The sequence below is a fragment of the Pogoniulus pusillus genome, chromosome 38 (assembly GCF_015220805.1).
Source record: "Pogoniulus pusillus isolate bPogPus1 chromosome 38, bPogPus1.pri, whole genome shotgun sequence".
NCBI lineage: Eukaryota > Metazoa > Chordata > Aves > Piciformes > Lybiidae > Pogoniulus > Pogoniulus pusillus.
Window position 1 is genome coordinate 7,890,610 of NC_087301.1, and position 26,722 is coordinate 7,917,331.

Genomic DNA, 26,722 nt, shown 5'->3' on the forward strand with positions numbered 1-26,722 from the left:
CCCTTAAAGAGGGGGTGAGGGGAGTGGAAGAGATGGAAATCTGCAAGACCTCCAAATGCTAAGGGCTCTGTCACCCTACAAAGCTCACCTTCCACCCAGCCATGCACACCCAGGGATACTTCAAAGGCTCTCAGGGGAACTAAATAAAAGCCTCCCCCCAAAAAAAACCCAAAACCCCAAACCCAACCTTAAAAGAACTTAAACCCCCTCCAAAAAAATAACCAAATGAAATAAATAAGAAAGAAATGACCTATTGAGTCATCCCTGCTGGCTCTACTCCCTCCCCTGGGGCCCAGGACAAGGATGCTTCCCAGTGCTGTGGTGCTGCTGCTTTTTTTGGTTGCTGTTGTTTGTTATACACAGGGAAGAGGTTGGGGGGGGGGGGAAAGCCCCAAATCAAACTGAAATAAACCCTGACAAGAACTTAAACAACCACATGAAAACTAACTTGAGTGTTTTCTCCCACTGCCCAGAGGCAGGGAGCTGAAAGGGCTGGGTTCATCCTGCTGCCAAGCAGCACACTCGAGAGCCAGGCTGTTAGTGCTGTGATGAGTTCCTGCTTCATTAGCAGAGGAGAGGGGGAAAAAAAAAGGATTAAATAGGGAGGGGGAAAAATCAAATGAGTCCTTCCCACTGCAATTTCAGCCCAAATGACAAAGTCCCAGCCCAGAGCTGGCTGTGGAACTGCTCCCATCTGATAGAGTTCTGATTAAATCTATCCTGTTGCAATCACAGAACCAGGCAGGTTGGCAGAGAGCTCCAAGCTCCTGCAGCCCAACCTAGCCCCCAGCCCTGCCCAACCAACCAGACCATGGCACTCAGTGCCCCAGCCAGGCTTGGCTGCAACACCTCCAGCCACAGCCACTCCACCACCTCCCTGGGCAGCCCATTCCAGTGCCAATCACTCTCTCTGCCAACAGCTTCCTCCTAACATCCAGCCTAGACCTGCCCTGGCACAACTTCAGGCTGTGCCCCCTTGTTCTGTCCCTGCCTGCCTGGCAGCAGAGCCCAACCCCAGCTGGCTACAGCCTCCCTGCAGGCAGCTGCAGGCAGCAAAGAGCCCAACTAAGTCGTTCTGACATGCTAGAGCTGGAGAGACAGACTCAAGGTTTGGGGTTTTGCTTTGATTCCACTCAAGATTTTTTTCACTCAGGATTTTTTTTATCCCCTCAAGATCTTTTTCCCCCTCGAGATTTTCACTCAGGATTTTTATTCCTCAAGATTTTCACTCAGAATCCCTTCCCCCCCCCCCCCTCCAATATTTTCACTCAGGATTTATTTTCACTCAAGATTTTCTACTCAAGATTTCCACTCAGGATTTTTTTCCCCCCTCAAGATTTTCACTCAGAATCTTTTTTTCCCATCAATATTTTCACTCAGGATTTATTTTCACTCAAGATTTTCACTCAGGATCTTTTTTCCTCCATATTTTCACTCAGGATTTCTTTTCACTCAGGATTTTGACCTCAAGATTTTCACTCAGATTTTTTTTTCCCCCTCAAGATTTTCACTCAGGATTTATTTTCACTCAAGATTTTGACCTCAAGATTTTCACTCAGGATTTTTTTTCCTCAATAATTTCACTCAGGATTTTTTTTCCTCAATATTTTCACTCAGGATTTATTTTCCCCTCAAGATTTTCACTCAGGATTTATTTTCACTCAGGATTTATTTTCACTCAGGATTTTGACCTCAAGATTTTCACTCAGGATTTATTTTCACTCAGGATTTATTTTCACTCAGGATTTTGACCTCAAGATTTTCACTCAGGATTTATTTTCACTCAGGATTTATTTTCACTCAGGATTTTGACCTCAAGATTTTCACTCAGGATTTATTTTCACTCAGGATTTATTTTCACTCAGGATTTATTTTCACTCAGGATTTTCACTCAAGATTTTTTTTCCTCAAGATTTTCACCCAGGATTTATTTCCACTCAAGATTTTCTTCTCAAGATTTTATCTCAGGATTTTTTTTCTCCTCAAGATTTTCACTCAGGATTTATTTTCCCTCAAGATTTTCACTCAGGATTTTTTTCCCTCAGGATTTATTTTCCCTCAAGATTTTCACTCAGGATTTTTTTCCCTCAAGATTTTCACTCAGGATTTTTTTCCCTCAAGATTTTCACTCAGGATTTATTTACACTCAAGATTTTCTTCTCAATATTTTCACTTTAGGACTTTTTTTCCCCTCAAGATTTTCACCCAGGATCTTTTTCCCTCAAGATTTTCACCCAGGATTTATTTTCCCTCAAGATTTTCACTCAGGATTTATTTTCACTCAAGATTTTCACTGAGGATTTATTTTCCCCCAAGATTTTCACTCAGGATTTATTTCCACTCAAGATTTTCACTGAGGATTTATTTCCACTCAAGGTTTTCTTCTCAATATTTTCACTTCAGGACTTTTTTCCCCCCCTCAAGATTTTCACTCAGGATCTTTTTTCCTTAAGATTTTCACTCAGGATTTATTTCCACTCAAGATTTTCTTCTCCATATTTTCACTCAGAATTTTTTTTTCCCTCAAGATTTTCACTCAGGATTTATTTTCACCTCAAGATTTTTTTCCCCCTCAAGATTTTCACTCAGGATTTATTTTCACTCAGGATTTTCACTCAGGATTTATTTTCACCTCAAGATTTTCACACAGGATTTTTTTCCCCTCAAGATTTTCACTCAGAATTTATTTCCCCTCAGGATTTTTTTCCCCTCAGGATTTATTTTCACTCAGGATTTATTTTCACCTCAAGATTTTTTTCCCCCTCAAGATTTTCACTCAGGATCTATTTCCACTCAAGATTTTCTTCTCCATATTTTCACTGAGGATTTATTTTCCCCTCAAGATTTTCACTGAGGATTTATTTTCCCCTCAAGATTTTCACTGAGGATTTATTTTCCCCTCAAGATTTTCACTGAGGATTTATTTTCCCCTCAAGATTTTCACTCAGGATTTATTTCCCCTCAAGATTTTCACTCAGGATCTTTTTTCCTCAAGATTTTCACTCAGGATTTATTTCCACTCAAGATTTTCTTTTCCATATTTTCACTCAGGATTTATTTCCACTCAATGTTTTCTTCTCAATATTTTCACTTCAGGACTTTTTTTCCCTCAAGATTTTCACCCAGGATCTTTTTTCCTCAACATTTTCACTCAGGATTTATTTTCACTCAAGATTTTCACTCAGGATCTATTTCCACTCAAGATTTTCTTCTCCATATTTTCACTCAGAATTTTTTCCCCCTCAAGATTTTCACTCAGGATTTATTTTCCCTCAGGATTTATTTCCCCTCAGGATTTATTGTTCTCAAGAGTTTTCTTCTCAAGGATTTTTTGCCCCCTCAATATTTTCACTCAGGAACTTTTTCCCCTTCCAGACTCCTTTCCCTCCAGACTCCTTTCTCCCCCAGACTCTTTTCCCTCCAGCCTTGCTTCTCCTCCACATTCTCACCTAAGACTTTTTGACTCTTTTTGACTCCAGAATTTTCACTCAAGATTTTTTTCACCCCAATTTTTTTTTTATATCAAGATTCTCCCCCCCCCCTCCCCCCCCCCCCCCCCCCCCCCCCCCCCACTGAGGACTTTTTGTACTTTGGATTTTTTCACTCAAGATTTTTTTTTCCTTTAAATCAAGATTTAGGTTTTTTAACTCAAGATTTCTTACCCAACATTTTTCATTCCTGATTTTCTTCACTCCAGACTTTCCCCCCCCCCCCACTCTGAATCTCTTAGAATCACAACAAGGACCTGTCCCTGGCTGGCAGGCACAGGGATCAATGCCTCAATCCATAGCATCACAGAGCCAGGCAGGGCTGGAAGGGAGCACAAGGAGCAGGCAGTGCCAACCCCTGCCATGCCCAGGGACACCCTACCCTAGAGCAGGCTGCACACAGCCTCAGCCAGCCTGGCCTCAAACACCTCCAGCCATGGAGCCTCAACCCCCTCCCTGGGCAACCCATTCCAGCCTCTCACCACTCTCCTGCTCAACAACTTCCTCCTCACCTCCAGCCTCACTCTCCCCACCTCCACCTTTGCTCCATCCCTCCCTAGTGTTTTTTACCCACTCAGGATTTTGTTTTGCTCCAGAATTTCCACTCAAGATTTGGTTTTTTTTTTCCCTCTCAAGATTTTTTTAATCAGGATTTTTTTTTCCCCACTCAAGACTTTTTTTTTCCCCCACTCCAGAATTTCCACTCAAGATTTTTTTTAATTGGTAATTAATTATTTTTTACCCAAGATTTTTCACTCGAGATTGTTCCACTCAAGATTTTTTACCCAAGCCTTCTTTCACTCAGGATTTTTCACTCAAGCATTTTCCCCCACTCATTTTTTTTCCACTCGAGATTTTTCCACTCAAGATTTTTTACCTAGGTCGTCTTTCACTCCAGCTTTTTCACTCAAACATTTTTCTCCACTCAAACGTTTTTCCACTCGACAATTTCTTACCCAAGGCTTCTTTCACTCCAGCTTTTTCACTCAAACATTTTTCCCACTCATTTTTCCACTCGAGATTTTTCCACGCAACAATTTCTTACCCAAGCCTTCTTTCACTCTGGATTTTTCACTCAAGCATTTTCCCCCACTCATTCTTTTCCACTCGAGATTTTTCCACTCAAGATTTTTTACCTAGGTCGCCTTTCACTCAGGATTTTTCACTCATTTTTCCCCACCCAATTTTTCCCACTCGAGATTTTTTTACCCAAGCCTTCTTTCACTCAGGATTTTTCACTCAGGCATTTTTTCCCCACTCATTTTTTTCCACTCGAGATTTTTCCACTCGAGATTTTTTATCTAAGTCTTCTTTCACTCAGGATTTTTCACTCAAACATTTTCCCCCACTCATTTTTTTTCCACTCGAGTCTTTTCCACTCGACAATTTCTTACCCAAGGCTTCTTTCACTCCAGATTTTTCACTCAAGCATTTTTTCCCCACTCAAATTTTTCCCCACGAGATTTTTCCAAGCAATATTTTTTACCCAAAGCTTCTTTCATTCCAGATTTTTCACTCAAGCATTTTTCCCCCACTCATTTTTTTCCACTCAAGATTTTTAATCTAAGTATTTTTTCACTCAAACATTTTTCCCACTCAAACATTTTTCCACACGAGATTTTTCTACTCAACAATTTCTTACCCAAGGCATTTTTCACTCCAGATTTTTCACTCAAGCATTTTTTCCCCACTCATTTTTTTCCACTCGAGATTTTTCCACTCAAGATTTTTTATCTAAGTCTTTTTTCACTCAAACATTTTCCCACTCGAGATTTTTTATCTAAGTCTTCTTTCACTCCAGATTTTTCACTCAAGCATTTTTCCCCACTCATTTTTTTCCACTCGAGATTTTTTACCTAGGTCATCCTTCACTCAGGATTTTTCACTCAAACATTTTTCCACTCGAGATTTTTCCACTCGACAATTTATTACCCAAGGCTTCTTTCACTCAGGATTTTTCACTCAAATATTTTTCCCCACTCATTTTTTTCCACTCGAGATTTTTCTACTCAATATTTTTTTACCCAAGCCTTCTTTCAGTCCAAATTTTAAACTCAAACATTTTTCCCCACTCATTTTTTCCACTCGAGATTTTTCCACTCAAGATTTTTTACCCAAGGCTTCTTTCACTCCAGATTTTTCACTCAAGCATTTTTTCCCCACTCATTTTTTTCCACTCGAGATTTTTCACCTTGATAATTTTTTACCCAAGGCTTCTTTCACTCCAAATTTTAAACTCAAACATTTTTCCCCACTCATTTTTTCCACTCGAGATTTTTCTACTCAATATTTTTTTACCCAAGCCTTCTTTCAGTCCAAATTTTAAACTCAAACATTTTTCCCCACTCATTTTTTCCACTCGAGATTTTTCCACTCAAGATTTTTTACCCAAGGCTTCTTTCACTCCAGATTTTTCACTCAAGCATTTTTTCCCCAGTCGAGATTTTCCCACTCGAGATTTTTCCCACTCGTGGCAAATCCTTTTTGCCCAAGTCCATGCAGGAGAGCTAACCACTGACCTTAGCTCCCTATTCAACCCCTCCCTGTACAAAACAGGAGCTTGACTAACCGAAATATTCCCACTCGGGCATCTCAGGTCCGCAGCTTTGCTGATGCTTTTCACTCCCACGAGGTTTCCTTTCACTGCCCACTTAAAACCAGAAGCGTTTGGGTTGGAAAAGACCTTGTAAGCCCCTGGGCTGCTGGGAGGTGTCCCTGCCTAGGACACAGGGCTTGGAATAAATGATCCTTAAGGTCCCTTCCACCTCAAACCATTCTATGCTTCCCGAGTCCAAACCTAGAGAGTTCCCCCCCCAAAAAACCCACTCAGGAACAGCTCGCAGGAGCATTTGGGTACCTGGCAGGAGGCTCTCTCTCGACTCTCTCTGCCTGAGGGGAGGTTGTGGCCAGGAGGAGGTTGCTCTCTTCTCTCAGGTGGCCAGCACCAGAAGGAGAGGACACAGCCTCAGGCTGTGCCAGGGGAGATTTAGGCTGGAGGTGAGGAGAAAGTTCTTCCCTGAGAGAGTCATTGGCCACTGGAATGGGCTGCCCGGGGAGGTGGTGGAGTCGCCGTCCCTGGAGCTGTTCAAGGCAGGACTGGACGTGGCACTTGGTGCCATGGTCTGGCCTTGAGCTCTGTGCTAAAGGGGTGGACTTGATGAGCTGTGAGGTCTCTTCCAACCCTGATGATACTGGGATGCTGTGATGCTGTGACTCCCAACTCCAACCAAGGACCACAAAACCATGCCAGGAAGGCTCATCCCCAAAAAGCAGCTACGGAAAGGAGGAGCGGAGCAGGAGCCCTGCCACGCACATCGGCCGGCAAACATTCCCCCTCCTCCTGCCTTCCCTCCGAGCTAACAAACCAGCCCCCAGCCCGCAGGCGCTGATGTCCTCCGCAGCCGAGCAGCCCCCGGGGCCAGCGGCTCAGGTGCCGGCAGCCTGGGCGCACAGATGCAAATTCATGCACAACCGGAGCGAGAGGAGGAGGAGGAGGGGTGGCGGCAGCAGGGAGGAAGATGCAGCCAGGCCAGAGCAGAGGCAGGCTCAGCGGCACCGCGGTCCCGATGGTGCAGCGCTGCCCGGGCCAGGCAGTGCCGGTGGCTGTCGCATCTTCCCCGGCGGCTCCCTCCCCGCCGCAGCCCGGCGCTGCTGCAGTGGCCCGGGCTTTGCAGCGCAGGCACCGGCCAACTTCCAGGGGCGCATCCCAGCCCTTCCCTTCCCTTCCCATCCCTTCCCATCCCTTCTCATCTATTCCTGTCTCTTCCCGTCCCATCGCTGCGCCGGCAGCCCTGCGCTCGCCGCTGCGGCGTGCAGCGGGGCCGGGATGAAAAGAGATTTTGGGAGGGAGGAAGAAGATTTTGGGAAGGGGGGAGGATGGGGAGGGGGGAGGGTAAGAGCTAGCATGCGCCCCCCCACCCCACACCCTTTCCCGCTTACCAGGCGAGCTTGAACCCTTTCATTAGTACAGTCACGACAATCCGATGCCCGTGTCCTTGTCTGCCCACTGACAGCTCCAGAGGTCCCAGGACATATTGGAGGAGCCCCGGCCGCAGAGCGTCCCCCGGGGAGCGCCGAGCCCCATGCACAGAGCCCCCCGCTCCGGGGCACGGTCGCCCCCCTCCTTGGGCGGCTTGCCCCCCCCAGACCCCCGCCGATAGGCAGAGGGCTCCCCGCACTAGCAGCGCCAGGGGCCGGGCCGCCCCGCTCTCTGCTGAGCATGTGCGGCACCGGCAGGCCCGGGCACCGCGCAGCATCCCATGGCCGCTGCGCCTGCCTGCCCGCCCCGCCGCGCCGCCCCCGCCGCAGCCCGCCCGGCCCCGCCGCCGCCCGCAGCCCGCAGCCCGCCCGGCCCCGCCGCCGCCCCCGCCGCAGCCCGCCCCGGCCCCGCCGCCGCCCGCCCCGGCCCCGCCGCCGCCCGCAGCCCGCAGCCCGCCCCGGCCCCGCCGCCCGCAGTCCGCTAACGGGGCCGCACCGCGCACACACACACGCACGCACCGCGCTCCTTCCCCGCCGCGGGAGGCTACGCTGAGAGCTTCGGGAGAGGCAGGAGGCAAAGTCCTGCCCTGGCACTGCGGGAGGGGGAGAGCATCCTGGTCGCACGGCACCCACCGCCAGCACCGGGACAGGCAGGAGAGTCCTTTGGGCACCGAGACTTAGCAACTGCTACTGACTAAGCATCGACCACTGACTTGTCTGCCTCTGACTTATCACCTACCGCTGACTTATCACCTACCCCTTGTCATTTACAACCTACTTATCCACTGCTTATCATCTACTACTTATCACCTCTGACTTATCACCTCTGCCTTATCAGCTGCTACTAACTTATCATCTGTTACTTATCATCTATGACTTACTTATCAACCTCGACTTATCATCTACAGCTGGTGAAGGGTCTGGAACGTTCTCAAGTCCTGTGAAGAGCAGCTGAGGGAGTTGGGGTTGTTTAGTCTGCAGCAGAGGAGACCTCGCTGCAAGGAGGCTGCGAGGAGGTGGGGGTTGGTCTCATCTTGCTTACAACAAGTGATAAGGACAAGAGGAAAAGGCCTCAAGTTGTGCCAAGGGAGGTTCAGGTTGGATATCAGGAAGGATTTCTTCCCAGAAAGGGTCCTCAGGCATTGGCACTGGCACAGTCCCCATCCCTGGAGCTGTCTCAAAGCTGTGTGGATGTGGTGCTGAGGGAGGTGCTTCAGTGGCAGTGGATCAGCAGCAGGGAAGGGATTGGGAGCCCTGGGGGAGTTGTTGGACTGGATGAGCTCTGAGGTCTCTCTCAACCTCAACAGGTCTATGATTCTAGCTGCAGTTGACCTCTCCGAGTGGAACACCACAACATCTCCATCTGGAAAATCATCTCCTCCACTCTGTTCACCTCCCTGGAGACAAGAGGGTGCTGGGGGCCAAAGAAGTCTCTGTTCTGGTTTGTCTCCATTGCCCAAGGAGAAACTGGAGCAGTGATGTCCACAGTGCCCTTGAGAAGCAACAAACACTTCTCTGCTGCCAGATCTTGCTTAATAGAGGCACCAGAACTCCTGATCCTCTGACAGCCAGGGCAGAGGCAGACTTGGACCAGATGATCCTTGAGGTTCCTTCAACCTGGCATTCTGTGTTTCTGTGTGTGTGTGTTTCCAGTTCTAACCTCATTAGCCACCACCCTGCTTGGGCTGTCTGCTGCAAAAGGAAGCCACTAGTGTGAAGCTGTGTCCTGTGCACAAGAGGCTTCCACTCCCTCTGTGAAGGAAGGGGATGGACAGGACCCTGCAGGGGACACTGCTGCTAGCAGAGATCTGAACCACTCTGAGAACTGTTTCTGACATGAACTCCCCAAGCTGCCTTCTTATGTCTAGAGACAAAGCACTAACCTGGCCCTGAAGCTGGGCAGGAGCATTGCCACGCAGCAAGCAGCCTGGCAAAAGCTCTCCAGGCCCACCCCACACAGCCTCAGATTCAGCCCTCATGAATTCCAGCCTGTCTCAGATCACAGACTCGAGGAATGGGTTGGAAGGGACCTCCAAGGTCATCCAGTCCCAACCCCCTGCCACGGGCAGGGACACTTCTCACCAGCACAGCTTGCTCCAGGCCTGAGCCAACTGCCCCTGGGAGGGACATCCACAGCCTCCCTGGGCAACCTGTGCCAGGCTCTCCCCACCCTCACTCTCAACAGTATCTTCCTCATCTCCACTCTCCCTCTCCCCTCTCCCACCTCAAAGCCATTCTCCCTCCTCTTGGCACTCACAGCCCTTGTCCAAAATCCCTTCCCAGCTCTCCTGCAGCCCCTTCAGGCACTGGCAGGCTGCTCCAAGGTCTCCCTGGAGCCTCCTCTTCTCCAGGCTGGACAGACCCAGCTCTCCCAGGCTGTGCCCATAGCAGAGGTTCTCCCATCCAGCCTGGCCTTCAACACCTCCAAGCAGGGGGCAACTTCCCTGGGCAACCTGTGCCAGTCTCTCCCCACCCTCACTCTCAAGAATGCCTTCCTCATCTCCACTCTCCATCTCCCCTCTTGCAAGGGAGAAGAGAGCAGGAGAATCCCTTCAATCCATTCCCCTCATCCTGTCACTCCCAGCCCTTGCCAGAAGCCCCTCCCCAGCTCTCCTGTAGCCCCTTCAGGCACTGCAAGGCTGCTCAAAGATGCCTGGCTTGGACTCAGCTTTTCTCCACGAGAAGCTTCTCATCTGTGGCCTGCAGGTTGTCAAGGAGGGAGGCAAAGCACAGCACTGTAAAATGGGTCAGGAGACCTGCAAGCTTGGCAAATCTGGGACAGACTAATGCTGCAGAGTCACATGTTTGGGAATGAAAGCTCAGGCAAGAAAGGTATTAAGAGCTAAGCACTCATGTACTGTTTTAGGAATGAAATCAACCAACCAACGTGAGGGTTAGCAAAGGAGACAGCACACTGGGGAGAAAGGAACTGTCTGCCTAAGCATGCAGCTGCCAGGGGCAGCCACCTCCACCACAGCCCAGCTGGGATCTGCTCTCTGGAGCATAGAATCAGAACCAACCAGGTTGGAAGAGACCTCCAAGCTCATCCAGTCCAACCTAGCACCCAGCACTATTCGTCTGCTTGATGGCTGTGGTGTGCCCACCCTGCTCTGCCCAACGAGCCAGCAGCAATTAACTCTTCTCATGGACACACAGCATCCTGTTCCCTGTGGTCATGGAATAGAGCAGGGACTGAGTGAGCAGCTGCCACCAGCACAGGTCCTCAACTCCTCACCCTCTGTCCTTTCATAGAACCAGGCAGGTTGGCAGATAGCTCCAAGCTCCTGCAGCCCAACCTAGCCCCCAGCCCTGCCCAACCAACCAGACCATGGCACTCAGTGCCCCAGCCAGGCTTGGCTGCAACACCTCCAGCCACGGCCACTCCACCACCTCCCTGGGCAGCCCATTCCAGTGCCAATCACTCTCTCTGCCAGGAACTTCCTAACAACATCCAGCCTAGACCTGCCCTGGCACAGCTTGAGGCTGTGTCCCCTTCTTCTGTTGCTGGCTGCCTGGCAGCAGAGCCCAACCCCACCTGGCTACAGCCTCCCTGCAGGCAGCTGCAGGCAGCAATCAGCTCTGCCCTCAGCCTCCTCTGCTGCAGGCTGCACCCCCCCAGCTCCCTCAGCCTCTCCTCACAGGGCTGTGCTCCAGGCCCCTCCCCAGCCTTGCTGCCCTTCTCTCAACACCTTCCAGCACCTCAGCAGCTCTCTGCAATGGAGGAGCCCAGAACTGGACACAGCACTGCAGGGGTGGCCTGAGCAGTGCTGAGCACAGGGGCACAAGAACCTCCCTTGTCCTGCTGCCCACACTGCTCCTGAGCCAGCCCAGGATGCCATTGGCTCTGCTGCCCACCTGGGCACTGCTGCCTCCTCTGCAGCTGCTCTCTGCCAGCACCCCCAGGGCCCTCTCTGCCTGCCTGCTCTCAGCCACTCTGGCCCCAGCCTGGAGCTGCTTGGGGTTGTTGTGGCCAAAGTGTAGAGCTCTGAAATCCTCACAGCAGAAACAATTTCATTGCTGCAAGAGTGGTCAGGGATTGGAGCAGGCTGCCCAGGGAGGTGGTGGAGTCCTCATCCCTGGAGGTGTTCAAGAAGGATAGAATCACAGAATGGTTTAGGTTGGAAGGGACCTCAAAGCTCAGCCAGTTGCAAACCCCTGTCATAGGCAGGGACACCTCTCACCAGCACAGGTTGCTCACAAGTGTCCCTTGTGAGGCTGTCACAGAGCACTGGGGCTGGAGGGGACCCTCCAGGGTCCTCTTGCCCAACCCCCCTGCAGCCAGCAGGGACATCTCCATCTAGAGCTTCAGAAACCAAAGGCTCTTTCTCTAGCTTTTGAATATAATCATTTGAAGGCAGGGAAGAAAAGGGAAAGAGGGGGAAAGGAGAGAAGGGAGAGAGGGGGAAAAGAGAAAAGGGAGAGAGAGGAAAAGGAGAAAAGGGAGAGAGGGAAAGGAGAAAGGGGAGAGAGAGAGAAAGGAGAAGAGGGAGAGAGGGGGAAAGGAGAAAAGAGAGAGAGAAAGGAGAAGAGGGAGAGAGAGAGAGGAAGTAGAAGAGGGAGAGAGGGGGAAAGGAGAAGAGGTAGGGAGAGAGGGGGAAAGGAGAAGAGGTAGAGAGAGAGAGAAAGGAGAAGAGAGAGAGAGAGAGAGGAAGTAGAAGAGGGAGAGAGGGGGAAAGGAGAAGAGGGAGAGAGGTGGAGAGGGAGAAAGAAGAGAGGGGGAAGAAGAAAAGAATAGAGGGGAAAGAAGAAAAGAAGAGAGGGGAAAGAAGAAGAGAGGGGAAAGAAGAAGAGAGGGGAAAGAAGAAAAGAATAGAGGGGAAAGAAGAAAAGAAGAGAGGGGGAAAGAAGAAAAGAAGAGAGGGGGAAAGAAGAATGAAGAGAGGGGAAAGAAGAAGAGAGGGGAAAGAAGAAAAGAAGAGAGGGGAGAGAAAAAAAGAAGAGAGGGGAAAGAAAAAAAGAAGAGAGGGGAAAGAAGAAAGAAGAGAGGGGAAAGAAAAAAAGAAGAGAGGGGAAAGAAAAAAAGAAGAGAGGGGAAAGAAAAAAAGAAGAGAGGGGAAAGAAAAAAAGAAGAGAGGGGAAAGAAGAAAGAAGAGAGAGGGAAAGAAGAAAAGAAGAGAGGGGAAAGAAAAAAGGAAGAGAGGGGGAAAGAAGAATGAAGAGAGGGGGAAGATAAAGAAAAAAAGAAAACAGAAGAAAAGAGAGAAGGGGGAGAAAGAAGAAGTTAGAAGTGCAGTGAGAGAACAAAGGAGGGTACGTGGATAGCAAGAGGCTGTGCACAATCAGCCTGTCCACCTCCACAGTGCTAAGAATACTCAGAAGTCACAGGCAAGTCGAATTCCAGCTAAATTATCTACCTACTCCATCCTGAGTGCTCATCCCATCAAGCAGGAGCATTCATACAGCCACAGAATGGGTTGGGTTGGAAGGGACCTCAAAGCCCTTCCAGTCCCAGCCCCCCCCTGCCATGGGCACCTCCCACCAGCACAGGTCACTCAAGGCCTCATCCAAGCTGGCCTTGAACACCTCCAGGGAGGAGGCAGCCACAGCATCCCTGGGCAGTGGGAAAGCATGGGATAAAAGAAGAGAGGAAAGGTAAAACATGGAAAGAGAAACCCTCAGGTCTGTGGCTTGAGAGACCCAAACCCATTTGTGCCTCTGCTACAGCAGCTCCCCAGCCAGCAGCACAGAAACGTTCAGGTTGGAAGAGCCTCTCAGCATCACCAAGCCCAACCCAGGGGCAAGGTGCACCTAAGCCTCAGCCCCAAGCACCAAACCACCTTCAAACCCCCCCAGGGTTGGTGACTCCAGCACCTCCCTGGGCAGCTCATTCCAGCCACTGACCACTCTTGCTGGGGAATTCTTCCTACTGCCCAGCCTAAGCCTGCCCAGTGGCAGCTTGAGGCCATTCCCTCTGCTTCTGTCACTGTTTGCCTGTGAGCAGAGCCCAGCAGCAGCCTCCCCACGACCTCCTCTCAGGTAGCTGCAGACAGCAATGAGCTCTGCCCTCAGCCTCCTCTGTTCCACACCAACCATCCCCAGCTCCTTCAGTTGCTCCTCAGCAGATTTACTCCCCAGGCCCTTCACAGCTCCCTTGCCCTCCTCTGCACTGGCTCCAGCACCTCCACATCCTTCTTGTACTGAGGAGCCCAAACCTGAACACAACACTGCAGCTGTGGCCTCCCCAGAGCAGAGTCCAGGAGGACAATCCCCTCCCTGCTCCTGCTGGATGCAGCAGTTCTGATCCCAGCCAGGATGCCTTTGGCTTTCTTTGCCACCTGGGCACACTGCTGGCTCATGGTCAGCTGCCTGTCAATTCCAATTCCCCTTCTCACTCTCCTGTGGGACTCCACACTGTAAGGGCTTTGAGCAACCTCTCCAGTGGGAGGTGTCCCTGCCCATGGCAAGGGTTGGAACTAGATGGTCTTTGAGGTCCTTTTCAACCCACACCACTCCATGATTCTGTAACACTTGAGGTCAGTGAAGGATGCCCAAGAGCAAGTGGTGTTGTGGCCAAAACACCACCACAATCCTGCCTGCATCTTTGCCTCTTCCTAATCAGCACATTCCTCTCTCCATCTGCTCCTGCTTCCTTCTTCCCTTCTTCATCTTACATCCCTCCCTCAACCTGCTCCTGCTTCCTTCTTCCCTTCTTCATCTTACATCCCTCTCTCAACCTGCTCCTGCTTCCTTCTTCCCTTCTTCATCTTACATCCCTCCCTCAACCTGCTCCTGCTTCCTTCTTCCATTCTTCATCTTACATCCCTCTCTCAACCTGCTCCTGCTTCCTTCTTCCCTTCTTCATCTTACATCCCTCTCTCAACCTGCTCCTGCTTCCTTCTTCCATTCTTCATCTTACATCCCTCCCTCAACCTGCTCCTGCTTCCTTCTTCCATTCTTCATCTTACATCCCTCTCTCAACCTGCTCCTGCTTCCTTCTTCCATTCTTCATCTTACATCCCTCCCTCAACCTGCTCCTGCTTCCTTCTTCCATTCTTCATCTTACATCCCTCCCTCAACCTGCTCCTGCTTCCTTCTTCCCTTCTTCATCTTACATCCCTCCCTCAACCTGCTCCTGCTTCCTTCTTCCATTCTTCATCTTACATCCCTCCCTCAACCTGCTCCTGCTTCCTTCTTCCATTCTTCATCTTACATCCCTCTCACAACCTGCTCCTGCTTCCTTCTTCCCTTCTTTTACACTCCTCCCTCAGCAGCCATTTCTTCCCATTTCAGCTGACTGCCTTCACATCTCTCAGTGTTGTGCTTTGTTCTCAGGTCCCTTCCAGTACCTGAAGGAGGCTACAAGGAAGCTGGGTCCAGTTCTTGCCCCCCCCAAGTTCAAGAGGGACATGGAACTGCTTGAGAGAGTCCAGCACAGAGGCACAAAGCTGCTGGAGGGAATGGAACAGCTCTGTTAGGAGCAGAGCTTGAGGGAGCTGGGGCTGTGCTGCTGGGAGAGGAGGAGCTGAGAGGAGTCCAAGGGAGGGCTGCAAGGATGCTGCAGGCACTGGAGCACTGCCTGATGAGGAGAGGCTGAAGGACCAGGGGCTGCTTGGTCTGGAGAGGAGAAGGCTGAGAGAGGATCTGAGCAATGACTACCAATATGTATAGACCTCAGCAGTGGTCATAAAGATGTGCAGGTGAGTGGCAGAGGCTGGAGCCAGCTCTGCTCTGCTGGGGGATGCCCAATGCCAGCACAAGGGCAGTGGTGGGAGCTGAGGCAGAGGAAGTGCCATGGGAACAGGAGGAGGAATTTTATCCCTGTGAGGGTGGCAGAGCCTGGCACAGGCTGCCCAGGGGGGCTGTGGAGGAGGTGAAGAGGAGGTTTTTCTGCCTTATCTGAGGCACTGGGCAGGCTCCTTACCCTTCCTTCCTCTTCCCAAGAACAGAAGTGGCAGTTGGGTAACTTCTTTCCCCTGCAGACCATGAGCAGTGCTCACCCCAGCAGCTCTGTGTCCTCTGGGAGCACTCTGAGGGATTCTCAGAATGTTCTGGCAGTCTCCCTCAGGATGTTTGGAGTCTCCCTCTCTGGAGATACTCAGGACCTGCCTGGATGCATTCCTGTGTGACCTGGTATAGGTGATTTTGCTCTGCAGGGGGGTTGGGCTGGATGAGCTCTGGAGGTCCCTTGCAGCCCCTGACACTCACAGTGACAGGACCATGGGAATGGCTTTGAGCTGGAAGAGGGAGGCTGGAGATGAGGAAGAAATTCTTCCCAGGGAGGGTGGGCACACAGGCTGCCCAGGGAGGCTGTGGCTGCCCCCTGCCTGGTGGAGTTCAAGGCCAGGCTGGATGAGCCCTTGAGCAACCTGTGCTGGTGGGAGGTGTCCTTGCCCATGGCAGGGGACTGGATGACCTTTGAGGTCCCTTCCAACCCAACCCATTCTATGACCCACATCTCAGCCATCAGATTACCTTTCCCCCCTGCCCCTCAGCCTGCCATCTTCTCATCATTTCTTCCATGCCAACCTCCCTCATCCTTTGCCCTCATTTGTCTTTAGCCTGTGTACAGGACCAGTCTCTGGTTTTCCACCTTCATTACAGGAGGTTGCCTCAGATGTTCAGAATTGTCCCTTCCAGCCAGGAAATCTCGAAGTCAAAGAACTTCTTTGCCTTCAAATTGTGGTCGTTGAGGCTTCTCCTTCTCTTTACACCCTGTGCTATGCACAAACACCAAACGGCAGCAAGAGGAGCTCAGATGGTGCCTGTTGTTCTGCCTTCTTCCCTGACCCTCCCCCTCCAGGCCAAACTCTCAGACTTCAAAAAGGATTAAAGGAGATAATTTGGATCCTGGCTCACTGCCACTAACGTTCTGAGTACTTCTGGTCCCCAGCAGGAATGCAGCCTCCCCTGTGGCTGCTGCTTGCTTCCACCAGGAGGAGGAAGTCGAACAGGAGGGGGAGAGGGAAGAGAGGAGGGGGAGAAGGAAGAGGGGGAGAGAGAAAACAGAAAGAGAGAGGAAAGAGGGGGAGAGAGAAAAAAGAGTGAGGAGAGAAAAAAAAGATAAATGAGACAGAAAAGAGAGAGAAAAGAGAAGAGAGAAAAGACAGAGAAAAGAGAACAGAGCAAAAAGAGAAGACAGCAAAAAGAGAAGAGAGAAGAGAGAGAAAAGAGAAGAGAGGAGAGGAGAGAAAAGGGAAGAGAGGAGAGGAGAGAAAAGAGAAGAGAGCAAAAAGAGAAGAGAGAAAAGAGAAGAGAGAGAAAAGAGAAAAGAGAGAAGAGAGAGAAAAGAGAAGAGAGAAAAGAGACGAGAGAAAAGAGAAGAGAGAGAAAAGCGAAAAGAGAGAAGAGAGAGAAGAGAGAAAAGAGAGAGAAAAGAGAAGAGAGAAAAAAAGAGAGAGAAAAGTGAAGAGAGAGAAAAGAGAAAAGAGAAGAGAAGAGAGGACAGGAGAGGAGAGAAAAGAGAAGAGAGAAAAGAGAAGAGAGAAAAGAGAAGAGAGAGAAAAGAAAAGAGAGAAGAGAGAGAAAAGAGAAAAGAGAGAGAAAAGAGAAGAGAGAAAAAAAGAGAGAGAAAAGTGAAGAGAGAGAAAAGAGAAAAGAGAAGAGAAGAGAGGACAGGAGAGGAGAGAAAAGAGAAGAGAGAAAAGAGAAGAGAGAAAAGAGAAGAGAGAGAAAAGAAAAGAGAGAAGAGAGAGAAAAGAGAAAAGAGAGAGAAAAGAGAAGAGAGAAAAAAAGAGAGAGAAAAGAGAAGAGAAAAGAGAAGAGAAGAGAGGACAGGAGAGGAGAGAAAAGAGAAGAGAGTAAAAAGAGAAGAGAGAAAAGAGAAGAGAGAAAAGAGAAGAGAGAAAAGAGAAGAGAGAGAAAAAAGAAGAGAGAGAAAGAAAAGAGAAGAGAGAAAAGAGAAGAGAGAGAAAAGAGAAGAAAGAAAAGGGAAGAGAGTAAAGAGAAGAGAGAGAAAAGAGAAGAGAGAAAGAAAAGGGAAGAGAGAAAGAGAAGTGACAGCAAAATGTGAAAGAACAGCACAGCTTTTTGGCCTCCTCCCCTCTCAGAGCATGGATGAAAGCTGGGAGCAGAGAGACAGCTACAGAAGTCAGAAGCCATCCAGCAGTGCTTCCTCTTTAGCACTGCAGCTGTTCTGTGCTGCCTCATGTCCTTCCCCCCTGTACAGACACCTCCCCAGTGACCCCAGTCCGAGCCTCACAACAACCAAGGAGACCATCACACAGCATGGGTTGGGGTTGGAAGGGATCCCAAAGATCATCCAGGATCAATCAGGTTGGACAAGACCTTCATGATCAGCAAGTCCAAACTACTGCTGGCATCATCATACCAACTAAACCATGGCACTGAGCATCACATCCAGTCCCTTCACCAACACAGTGCCATGGGCAGGGGCACCTCTCACCAGCACAGGTTGCTCAAGGTCTCATCCAGCCTGGTCCTGAACACCTCCAGGGAGGTTGTGGAGCACAGAAGCACCCAATGGGATCTTTGATCACATTGGGTGCTTCTGTGCTCCACAACCTCCCTGGGAAACCTGTGCCTGTGTCTCACCACCCCCAACCTGTGCCAGTGTCTCACCACCCCCAACCTGTGCCAGTGTCTCAGCACCCTCAACCTGTGCCAGTCTCTCCGTACCCTCACTCTCAACAATCTCTTCCTCATCCCCACTCTCCCTCTCCCCTCTCCCAGCTCAAAGCCATTCTCCCTCCTCCTGACACTCCCAGCCCTTGTCCAAAGTCCCTTCCCCAGCTCTCCTGCAGCCCCTTCAGGTCCTGGCAGGCTGCTCTAAGGTCTCTCTGGAGCCTCCTCTTCTCCAGGCTGAACAGCCCCAACTCTCTCAGCACGTACCCACAGCCCTCTGATCATCTTTGTGCCCTCTTCTGGACCCTCTCCAGCAGCTCCAAGTCCTCCTTAACACCCCCAGCTCTCAGCCTGTCCCCACAGGGGGGGTTCTCTGATCTCTCAACTCCGTGGCTGAACACAAACCCTATGAGGAGAGGCTGAGGGAGCTGGAGGGGTGCAGCCTGCAGCAGAGGAGGCTCAGAGCAGAGCTCATTGCTGCCTGCAGCTGCCTGCAGGGAGGCTGTAGCCAGGTGGGGTTGGGCTCTGCTGCCAGGCAGCCAGCAACAGAAGAAGGGGACACAGCCTCAAGCTGTGCCAGGGCAGGTCTAGGCTGGATGTTGTTAGGAAGTTGTTGTCAGAGAGAGTGATTGGCACTGGAATGGGCTGCCCAGGGAGGTGGTGGAGTGGCTGTGGCTGGAGGTGTTGCAGCCAAGCCTGGCTGGGGCACTTAGTGCCATGGTCTGGTTGGTTGGGCAGGGCTGGGTGCTGGGTTGGGCTGCAGGAGCTTGGAGCTCTCTGCCAACCTGCCTGGTCCTGTGACTCTATGAAGCTCACCTCCAAAGCTCTGCAGCACTCTCAGTGAGCATCTCCTCTGCCCTCACTCATTATTCCCATGACACCTCCTAAGTGGAACCCTTCTCCTCCCAGCTGGAACAAGCAAATCAGCAGCTTACATCTCTCAGCACCACCCCCCCCTCTAAAAGGGCTTTCCACGGAGGCATTGGCAGCGCAGAGAGGAGGAACCTTTCAGCGTCAGGGGAATGAAAGGCAGCTCAGTGATTTATGTTCCTCATCTCCAGCAGCTGATTACCTGGGAAGTGATTCATGCTTTCCCAGGAAGCACTCCAGCTGCTCCCTGGCCTACTTTGTACTTGGTGGGTGGTTTCTGTGGGGCTTTTTCTTTTCCCCTTCTTGCAGCTTAAGCTACTTTTTGCCTTGGCACCCAGCGAGAAGCAAGGACAAAGCTGAGGTCCTTTGCAGGAGGAGCTTGGAGCTCTCTGCTTGCAACTGGGCACCACACAAGCAAGGCTGGGAGGTGCCACAGCACCACATCATCAGCCCAAAGCAAGGTGCCCCACGTAGTAAAGTGGCAGAATTGCTTCTGTGGAGTGTGGCCAGCAGGGCTGGAGAGGTCTGAGTGGGAGTGCAGCCCAGCACAGGGTTGTGCCAGAGCAGTGTGGGCACAGGGCAAGGTCCTTCTCCCTTTCACTGCCCTCCTTGCAGCCCAACCCAGCCCCTGTGCCCTCAGTGACTCCTCTCTGCAGCCATACTGAGCAGCAGTTAACACCAGAAAAAGGTGTGAAGAGGCATGGAGAGGGAGGAGGACAACATGCAGCAAGAGCAGTGTGGGCAGCAGGGCAAGGGAGGGGATTCTGCCCCTGGGCTCTGCTCTCCTCAGACCCCACCTACAGTCCTGGGGGCAGTTCTGCAGTCCTGGGGGCAGTTCTGCAGCCCCCAGCACAAGCAGCACATGGAAAGGTTGGAGCCAGCCCAGAAGAGGCCACCAAGATGCTGAGAGGGCTGCAGCAGCTCTGCTCTGAGCACAGGCTGAGAGAGTTGGGGCTGTGCAGCCTGGAGAGGAGAAGGCTTGGAGGAGAGCTTGGAGTGGCCTTGCAGGAGCTGCAGGGGGCTGCAGGAGGGCTGGGGAGGGACTACTGAGAAGGTCTGGGAATGAGAGGAGGAGGAGGAGGAATGGGTTTGGAGTGGCAGAGGGGAGATGGAAACTGGCTGTGAGGAAGGAGTGAGGGAGGTGAGAGACTGGCAGAGGTTGAAGGTGCTGAGACACTGGCACAGGTTGCCCAGGGAGGTTGTGGAGCACAGAAGCACAGAATGGGATCCCTGGAGGTGTTGAGGACCAGGTTGGATGAGGCCCTGAGTGACCTGTTCTAGAGGGAGCTGTCCCTGGCACAGGAGGGTTGGATCTGGCTGAGCTCTGAAGTCCTTTCCCACCTGAACCATTCTATGGTTCTGTGGTTTGCAAGGTCTCATCTTCTGCTTCTGTGGTGGTTCCATGTGAAGTGCTCTGATGTCAAAGCTTGGCCCTGCAGGCAGAAGCATTTCAGGGAGCTGCTGGAAAGTCAGAGCTGTAATTTGGGAGTATTTTTGACCCTGAGCAAATCATAGATTGATGGAATGAGTGGGGATGGAAGGGACCTTCAAGATCATCTTGTTCCAACCTCCCCCACCATGGGCAGGGACATCTCCCAGTAGACCAAGGCCACCCATCCAGCTTGGCCTTCAACACCTCCAGGGAGGTGGTGTTGGAAGGGAGCAGAAGGAGCAGGCAGCTCCAACCCCCTGCCATGCCCAGGGACACCCTACCCTAGAGCAGGCTGCACACAGCCTCAGCCAGCCTGGCCTCAAACACCTCCAGCCATGGGGCCTCAACTCCCTCCCTGGGCAACCCATTCCAGCCTCTCACCACTCTCCTGCTTAACAACTTCCTCCTCACCTCCAGCCTCACTCTCCTCACCTCCAGCTTTGCTCCATTCCCCCCACTCCTGACACTCCCTCACACCCTCAAAAGTCCCTCCCCAGCTTTTTTGCAGCCCCCTTCAGATCCTGGCAGGCCACAAGAAGGAGTGAGGGTGGTGAGAGACTGGCAGAGGTTGAGGGTGGTGAGAGCCTGGCACAGGTTGCCCAGGGAGGTGTTCAGCACCAGGTTGGATGAGGTCTTCATTGACTTGTTCCAGTGGGAGGTGTCCCTGCTCATGGCAGGGGGTTGGAAATGGCTGAACTTTGAGGTCCCTTCCAACCTAAATCATTCTGTGATGCTCAGAGGCTGCAGAACCTCTGCTATGGGGACAGGCTGGGAGAGTTGGAGCTGTTCAGCCTGGAGAAGGTTCTAGGGAGACCTTAGAGCTGCATTTCAATATCTGAAGTGGACCTGCAGGCAGGCTGAGGAGGGACTGTTCAGGAGGGCCTGTGAGGATAGGATGAAGGACAATGGTCTGGAACTGGAGCAGGGCAGATTGAGGTTGGAGATCAGGAGAAGCTCTGCACAATGAGGGTGGTGAAATCCTGAACAGCTTGCCCAGGGCTGTGGTTGAGATCCCATCCCTGGAGGCACTCAAGGTCAGACTTCATGTGGCCCTGAGCAACCTGAGATGTCCCTGCTGGCTGCAGGGGGGTTGGGCAAGACGACCCTGGAGGGTTCCCTGCAGCCCCAAGCACTCTGTGACAGCCTCACAAGGGACACTTCTCTGACTGCAGCCTGGAGCAAGATGAAGGTGAATGATTCCTTGCCCTGGGATGAAAACCACAGGCTGCAGAGCAGTGCAAGCTGCATTCACCTCTTTAATGCCCCAAAGCTGGAGCCATTCCTCAGGATGCCAGGAAATGGCAGCTCCTGAGACAATGTGAAAGGTTAAGGTGCCCCAGCAGGAAAGGAAGTCACAGAGCAACACAATGGAGAGCAGCTCTGGAAGTGACACCCTGGCACTGCAGCCTGTGCCCACTTCCTGGCATCAGCTCAGCCTGGGAAAAGAAATCTCTTCAACTTGTTCAGCAGCTGCTGACCCAGGAGCCAACAGCAGCCAGCAGTGTGCACTGGCAGCCCAGAGAGCCAAGCAGAGCCTGGGCTGCAGCAGCAGTGTGGGGGTGAGGGAATTGATCCTGCCTCTCTGCTCTGCTCTGCTCTGCTCTGCTCTGCTGAGACCCACCTGGAGTGCTGCATCCAGCTCTGGAGCCCCTGGCACAAGAGGGCTGTGGAGATGCTGGAGAGTGTCCAGAGCAGGGCCAGGAGGATGCTGAGAGGCTGCAGCAGCTCTGCTGTGAGCACAGCCTGAAAGAGTTGGGGCTGTGCAGGCTGCAGCAGAGGAGGCTCCCAGGGGACCTTCTTGTGGCCTTCCAGCATCTGAAGGGGGCTGCAAAAAAGCTGGGGAGGGACTTTTGAGGGTGTGAGGGAGTGGCAGGAGTGGGAGGAATGGAGCAAGGGTGGAGGTGGGGAGAGTGAGGCTGGAGGTGAGGAGGAAGTTGTTGAGCAGGAGAGTGGTGAGAGGCTGGAATGGGTTGCCCAGGGAGGAGGTTGAGGCCCCATGGCTGGAGGTGTTTGAGGCCAGGTTGGATGAGGCTCTGGACAGCCTGACCTGGTGTGAGGTGTCCCTGTCTGTGGCAGGGGGGCTGGAACTGGCTGCTCCTTGTGCTCCCTTCCAACCCTGCCTGATTCTATGACCCAGGCTAACCCCAGCAAAACGCAAGCAAAGAGAATCACAGAATGGGAGGGGTTGGAACAGAGCTCAGAGATCCTCCAGAGCCCAGCCCCCTGCCAAAGCAAACAGGAGCACATCCAGATGGCTCCTGAATGTCTCCAGAGAAGGAAACTCCACAGCCTCTCTGGGCAGCCTGCTCCAGGGCTCCAGCACCTTCAGCAGAGAAGTTTCTGCCCATGCTGAAGTGGACACTCCTGGATTCCAGCATCCCCTGCAGGCTCCAACCCAACCATGAGAGGGAACTGCCCCAAACTCAGAGAAGAAAACAGACCATGCAAGAACATTTGGGTTGGACAGGGAACATCATCCCTGCAAGTCACAGACAGACTGGGAGGGGTTGGAAGGGACCTCCAGAGATCATCCAGTCCAGAGCAGGGCACACAGGAACACATCCAGGTGGGTCTGGAATGTCCAAGCTCCCTCAGCCTGGCCCCACAGGAGATGTTCACTGCCTGCAGCAGCTTGGGGGGCTCTGGGCTGGGCTCTCTCAAGCAGCTCCCTGAGGTCCTTCCTGAACTGAGGGGTCCAGCACTGGACACAGCACTGCAGATGTGGCAGCAGCAGGGCAGAGCAGAGTCCAAATGTAGCTGTCTGTCTTACAGTGGTCTTGGTAGCAGAGCTCAGCTCTAAGCTGGATCTCTTCTAGAAGGTTCAAGCCAGACTCAATTCTTTCAGCTCATTTTCCTGACAAGATAATGAGGTTTGCAGCAGAGCCACACTCAGGTGGGGCTTGAGCACTGTGCTGTGAGCTGATGAGGAGCAAGCAGCTCTAAAAATGTCAGAGGCAGAGTTTTAAAGTGACTTTCACAGAACTGTTCTGCTTGGGAAAGGCCTCTGAGATCATCCAGGCTAACATCAGCCCAGCCCCACCATGGCCACCAAAGCCTGGCCCCAAGTGCCATGGCCACAGGGTTCTGGATCACCTGCAGGGCTGAGGACTCCACACAGCCCAGAAAGCAAAGGAACTTCTCTGCTGTGCTTCTGAGCTTTGTTGTCCTGCTTGGGAAAGTCCTCTGAGATCATCCAGCCCAACATCAACCCAGCCCCACCATGGCCACCAAAGCCTGGCCCCAAGTGCCATGGCCACAGGGCTGAGGACTCCACACAGCCCAGAAAGCAAAGGAACTTCTCTGCTGTGCTTCTGAGCTTCACTGTGGCCCAGGGGAAGACTCTGGGAGGAGCACAGAAGCAGCCACACTTTCCCTCCTCATTCAGAGGAATCCACTTGGAGGCACAGGATTGTCTGGGCTGGAAAAGCTCTCCAAGATCATCCAGTCCAACCTTCAGCCCAGCCTCACCATGGCCACCAAGCCCTGGCCCACAGTGCCATGGCCACAGGTTTCCTGAACATCTCCTCCAGGCATGGGGACTCCATCACCTCCCTGGGCAGCCTGTGCCAAGCCCTTGCCCCTCACCCTACTGGAAGAGATTTCTGGAGGTCTCTGGCTCCAAGCAGGCTCAGCTCTCATCACTCCACTCCTTCATCCAGCCCAAGTTTCTACCCAACACCTCCATGACCACTGCACCATGGCCCAGACAGCCTCTGCTACTCATTGCTTGGGCACCTCCAGCCATGGGGACTCCATCACCACCCTGGGCAGCCTGTGCCAATCCCTGACCACTCTGGCAGCAAGGAAGGTTCCTCCTCTCTGACCTAACCCTGCCCTGGCACAACTCCAGGCCATTTCCTCCTAGGGATCCTAGGGAGAAGACACTGCCCCCAAACTGACTCCAACAACTTTGTTGGTTTAGCCTGGGTTTCAACACAGCAAAGGCAGAGCCCCTCAGCATGCCAAAGCAGCAGCTGGAGTGCCATCTCCAGCTGGCTCCCCTGGCACTGCCCCTCCAGCACTCACTGGGGTGAGCTCTTTGTGCAAGCACTAAGTGGATCTGCAGGGACCAAGCAGTTGAAGCATGAACCAACACCACAGTGAGGCTGGTGGCAGCTTGGCAAAGCAAACACTTGGCCTGAATCACTTCACACAACCTTCTGGCAGACACTGAGAACCTCCAAACCTGCATCAACATGCAGGGCAAATCAGGGCAGGGTCAGCCAGGCTGAGAAAAGGACTTGAGGAGTACACAGCAGGGACATGTCCCACCAGAACAGGTTGCTCAAGGCCTCATCCAAGCTGGTCCTGAACATCTCCAGGGAGGTTGTGGAGCACAGAAGCACCCAATGTGATCTTTGATCACATTGGGTGCTTCTGTGCTCCACAACCTCCCTGGGAAACCTGTGCCAGTGTCTCCTCACCCTCAACCTGTGCCAGTCTCTCATCACCCTCAACCTGTGCCAGTCTCTCACCCCCATCACTTCTTCCCCACATCCAGTTTCAATCTCTCTCCTCTGCCACTTTAAACCCATTCCTCCTCCTCCTTTCATTACATGACTTTGCCAATAGTCCCTCCCCAGCCCTCTTCTAGGCTCCATTTCAGCTACTGGAAGGCTGTTTGGGTTGGGAAAAGCCCTCCAAGATCATCCACTCCAATTATCAACCCAACCCCACCATGGCCACCAAACCATGGCCCCAAATGCCATGGCCACAAGTTCCTTGAACACCTCCAGGGATGAGGACTCCACCACCTCCCTGGGCAGCCTGTGCCAAGCTCTGACCTTCAACACCTCCAGGGATGAGGACTCCATCACCTCCCTGGGCAGCCTGTGCCAAGCTCTGACCTTCAATACCTCCAGGGATGAGGACTCCATCACCTCCCTGGGCAGCCTCTGCCAAGCTCTGACCTTGAACACCTCCAGGGATGGGGACTCCACCACCTCCCTGGGCAGCCTCTGCCAAGCTCTGACCTTCAACACCTCCAGGGATGAGGACTCCATCACCTCCCTGGGCAGCCTGTGCCAAACCCTGACCTTCAACACCTCCAGGGATGAGGACTCCACCACCTCCCTGGGCAGCCTGTGCCAAGCCCTGACCACTCTGGCAGCCAAGAAATTGTTCCTACAGAGCTGGAAAGGGAAAACAAACTCAATTTGAGTTCTAGCTGAGGCATAACCAACTTGTAACCATGGGCTGCTACCCCCAAGGCAGAGAGCAGCTGCCTCCTGGCACAGAGCTGCCCATGCTAGAGCACCCAGTTCAGCACAAGCTCTCCAGCAGGACTCTTGTCCCTGCTCCTGCCACTTGTCACTCCTTGCTTCCAAGCCGTGGCTCTTTGTGACTGTGCTCAGTGTCAGTCCCTGCTGAGCTGAGAGCATTTGGCAGCCATTCTCTGCACTCCAACCTTTCTCTTGCCAAGGGAAGTCACCCTGGTGGCAAGCTCATGCTAGGCAACAACCCACTTGCTCCCAGGGCACCACCAGTGGGTCCTGCCACGAGACACAGGCGCTCTGTGGTGGTTCTGCTGCTTGCCCTTGGTGCAAGCCATGCACAGAGCCTACAGCTCCCATTTCTACCTCCCAAGCTGATCCCAACCCATCCAATTCCACACATTTCCCATCTGCCAGCCCACAGGACAGCAGTCCCTAACCACCTGCCCCAGGCCAGCAGCACAGCCAGGCAGAGCATCCTCAGAGAGCAGGGAGGATGCATCTCGAAGCTCTAATTACTTTCTCCCTCTCCACTCCCCCGAGAGCCTGTCCAGAGGGGAAAAAGCCATCGGATAAAGAAGGAATGAGGCTGCCAAAAGGCACTGCCACTCCCACAGCGCCTGGGAGCTGGGGAGCTGCCCCTCAAGCACCCTCTGGCGTCCCTTTGCCACACGGCAGCCAAGCAGGCTGTGCCAGCATCCCGGCTCCTGCCTTCGCCTTCAGCAGCCACGCTTGGAGGCTTCCTCTCCAGCCCTAGGAGCAAAGCAGCATGGAGACCTGGTGGCCACTGAGTTCCTTCCAGAACCTGCAGCCCAGCATCTGCCCCAGCCCCAGCAGCACTCCCAGCACCAGGGGGAAGGGTCAGGAGGGTGGAGACACGAAGTAAGAAGGTGCCAAGCGAAAGCACTTACGCACAGTGAGGCCGGCAGCATTTCCATCCTACCTTTGCTGTCGCCATATCAGACGTCTCCATGCTTGCTGCTTGGCCTAGCAGGGGACAAGAGCAGTGAAGGAGGAGGGAAGAGAAAGGGAAAGTCAAAAGAGGATGAAGAGAAGACAAACAACGTGACAGGAGGGGCAGAACGATGGGATGGGCGCTAAAGTGACTTCCCTAAGGGTTCCCTCCTGCCCCTCCAGAGATGAGCAGGAAAAGCATCTCAAGCAGATGGTCCCAGCACAGACACTTGGCTGGAGTCTGGCACAAGAGCAGAGCCATTGCC

General features: G+C 52.5%; 1 protein-coding gene across 3 annotated transcripts in view; it reads right to left on the reverse strand.

Moving 5' to 3' along the window:
• GRAMD1B (GRAM domain containing 1B) overlaps window positions 1-26,722 on the reverse strand; it is a 196,641-nt gene that overhangs the window by 123,041 nt on the left and 46,878 nt on the right. Inside the window, exon 1 of one of the 3 annotated variants that reach the window (XM_064173233.1) lies at window positions 7,428-7,585. The exons of the other annotated variants lie outside the window; for them this stretch is intronic. Coding sequence (XP_064029303.1) covers window positions 7,428-7,450 — 23 coding nt within the window. The 5' untranslated portion in view covers window positions 7,451-7,585. Of the gene's footprint in view, window positions 1-7,427; window positions 7,586-26,722 lie in introns of those variants that run through there. 3 annotated transcript variants of the gene reach the window in all.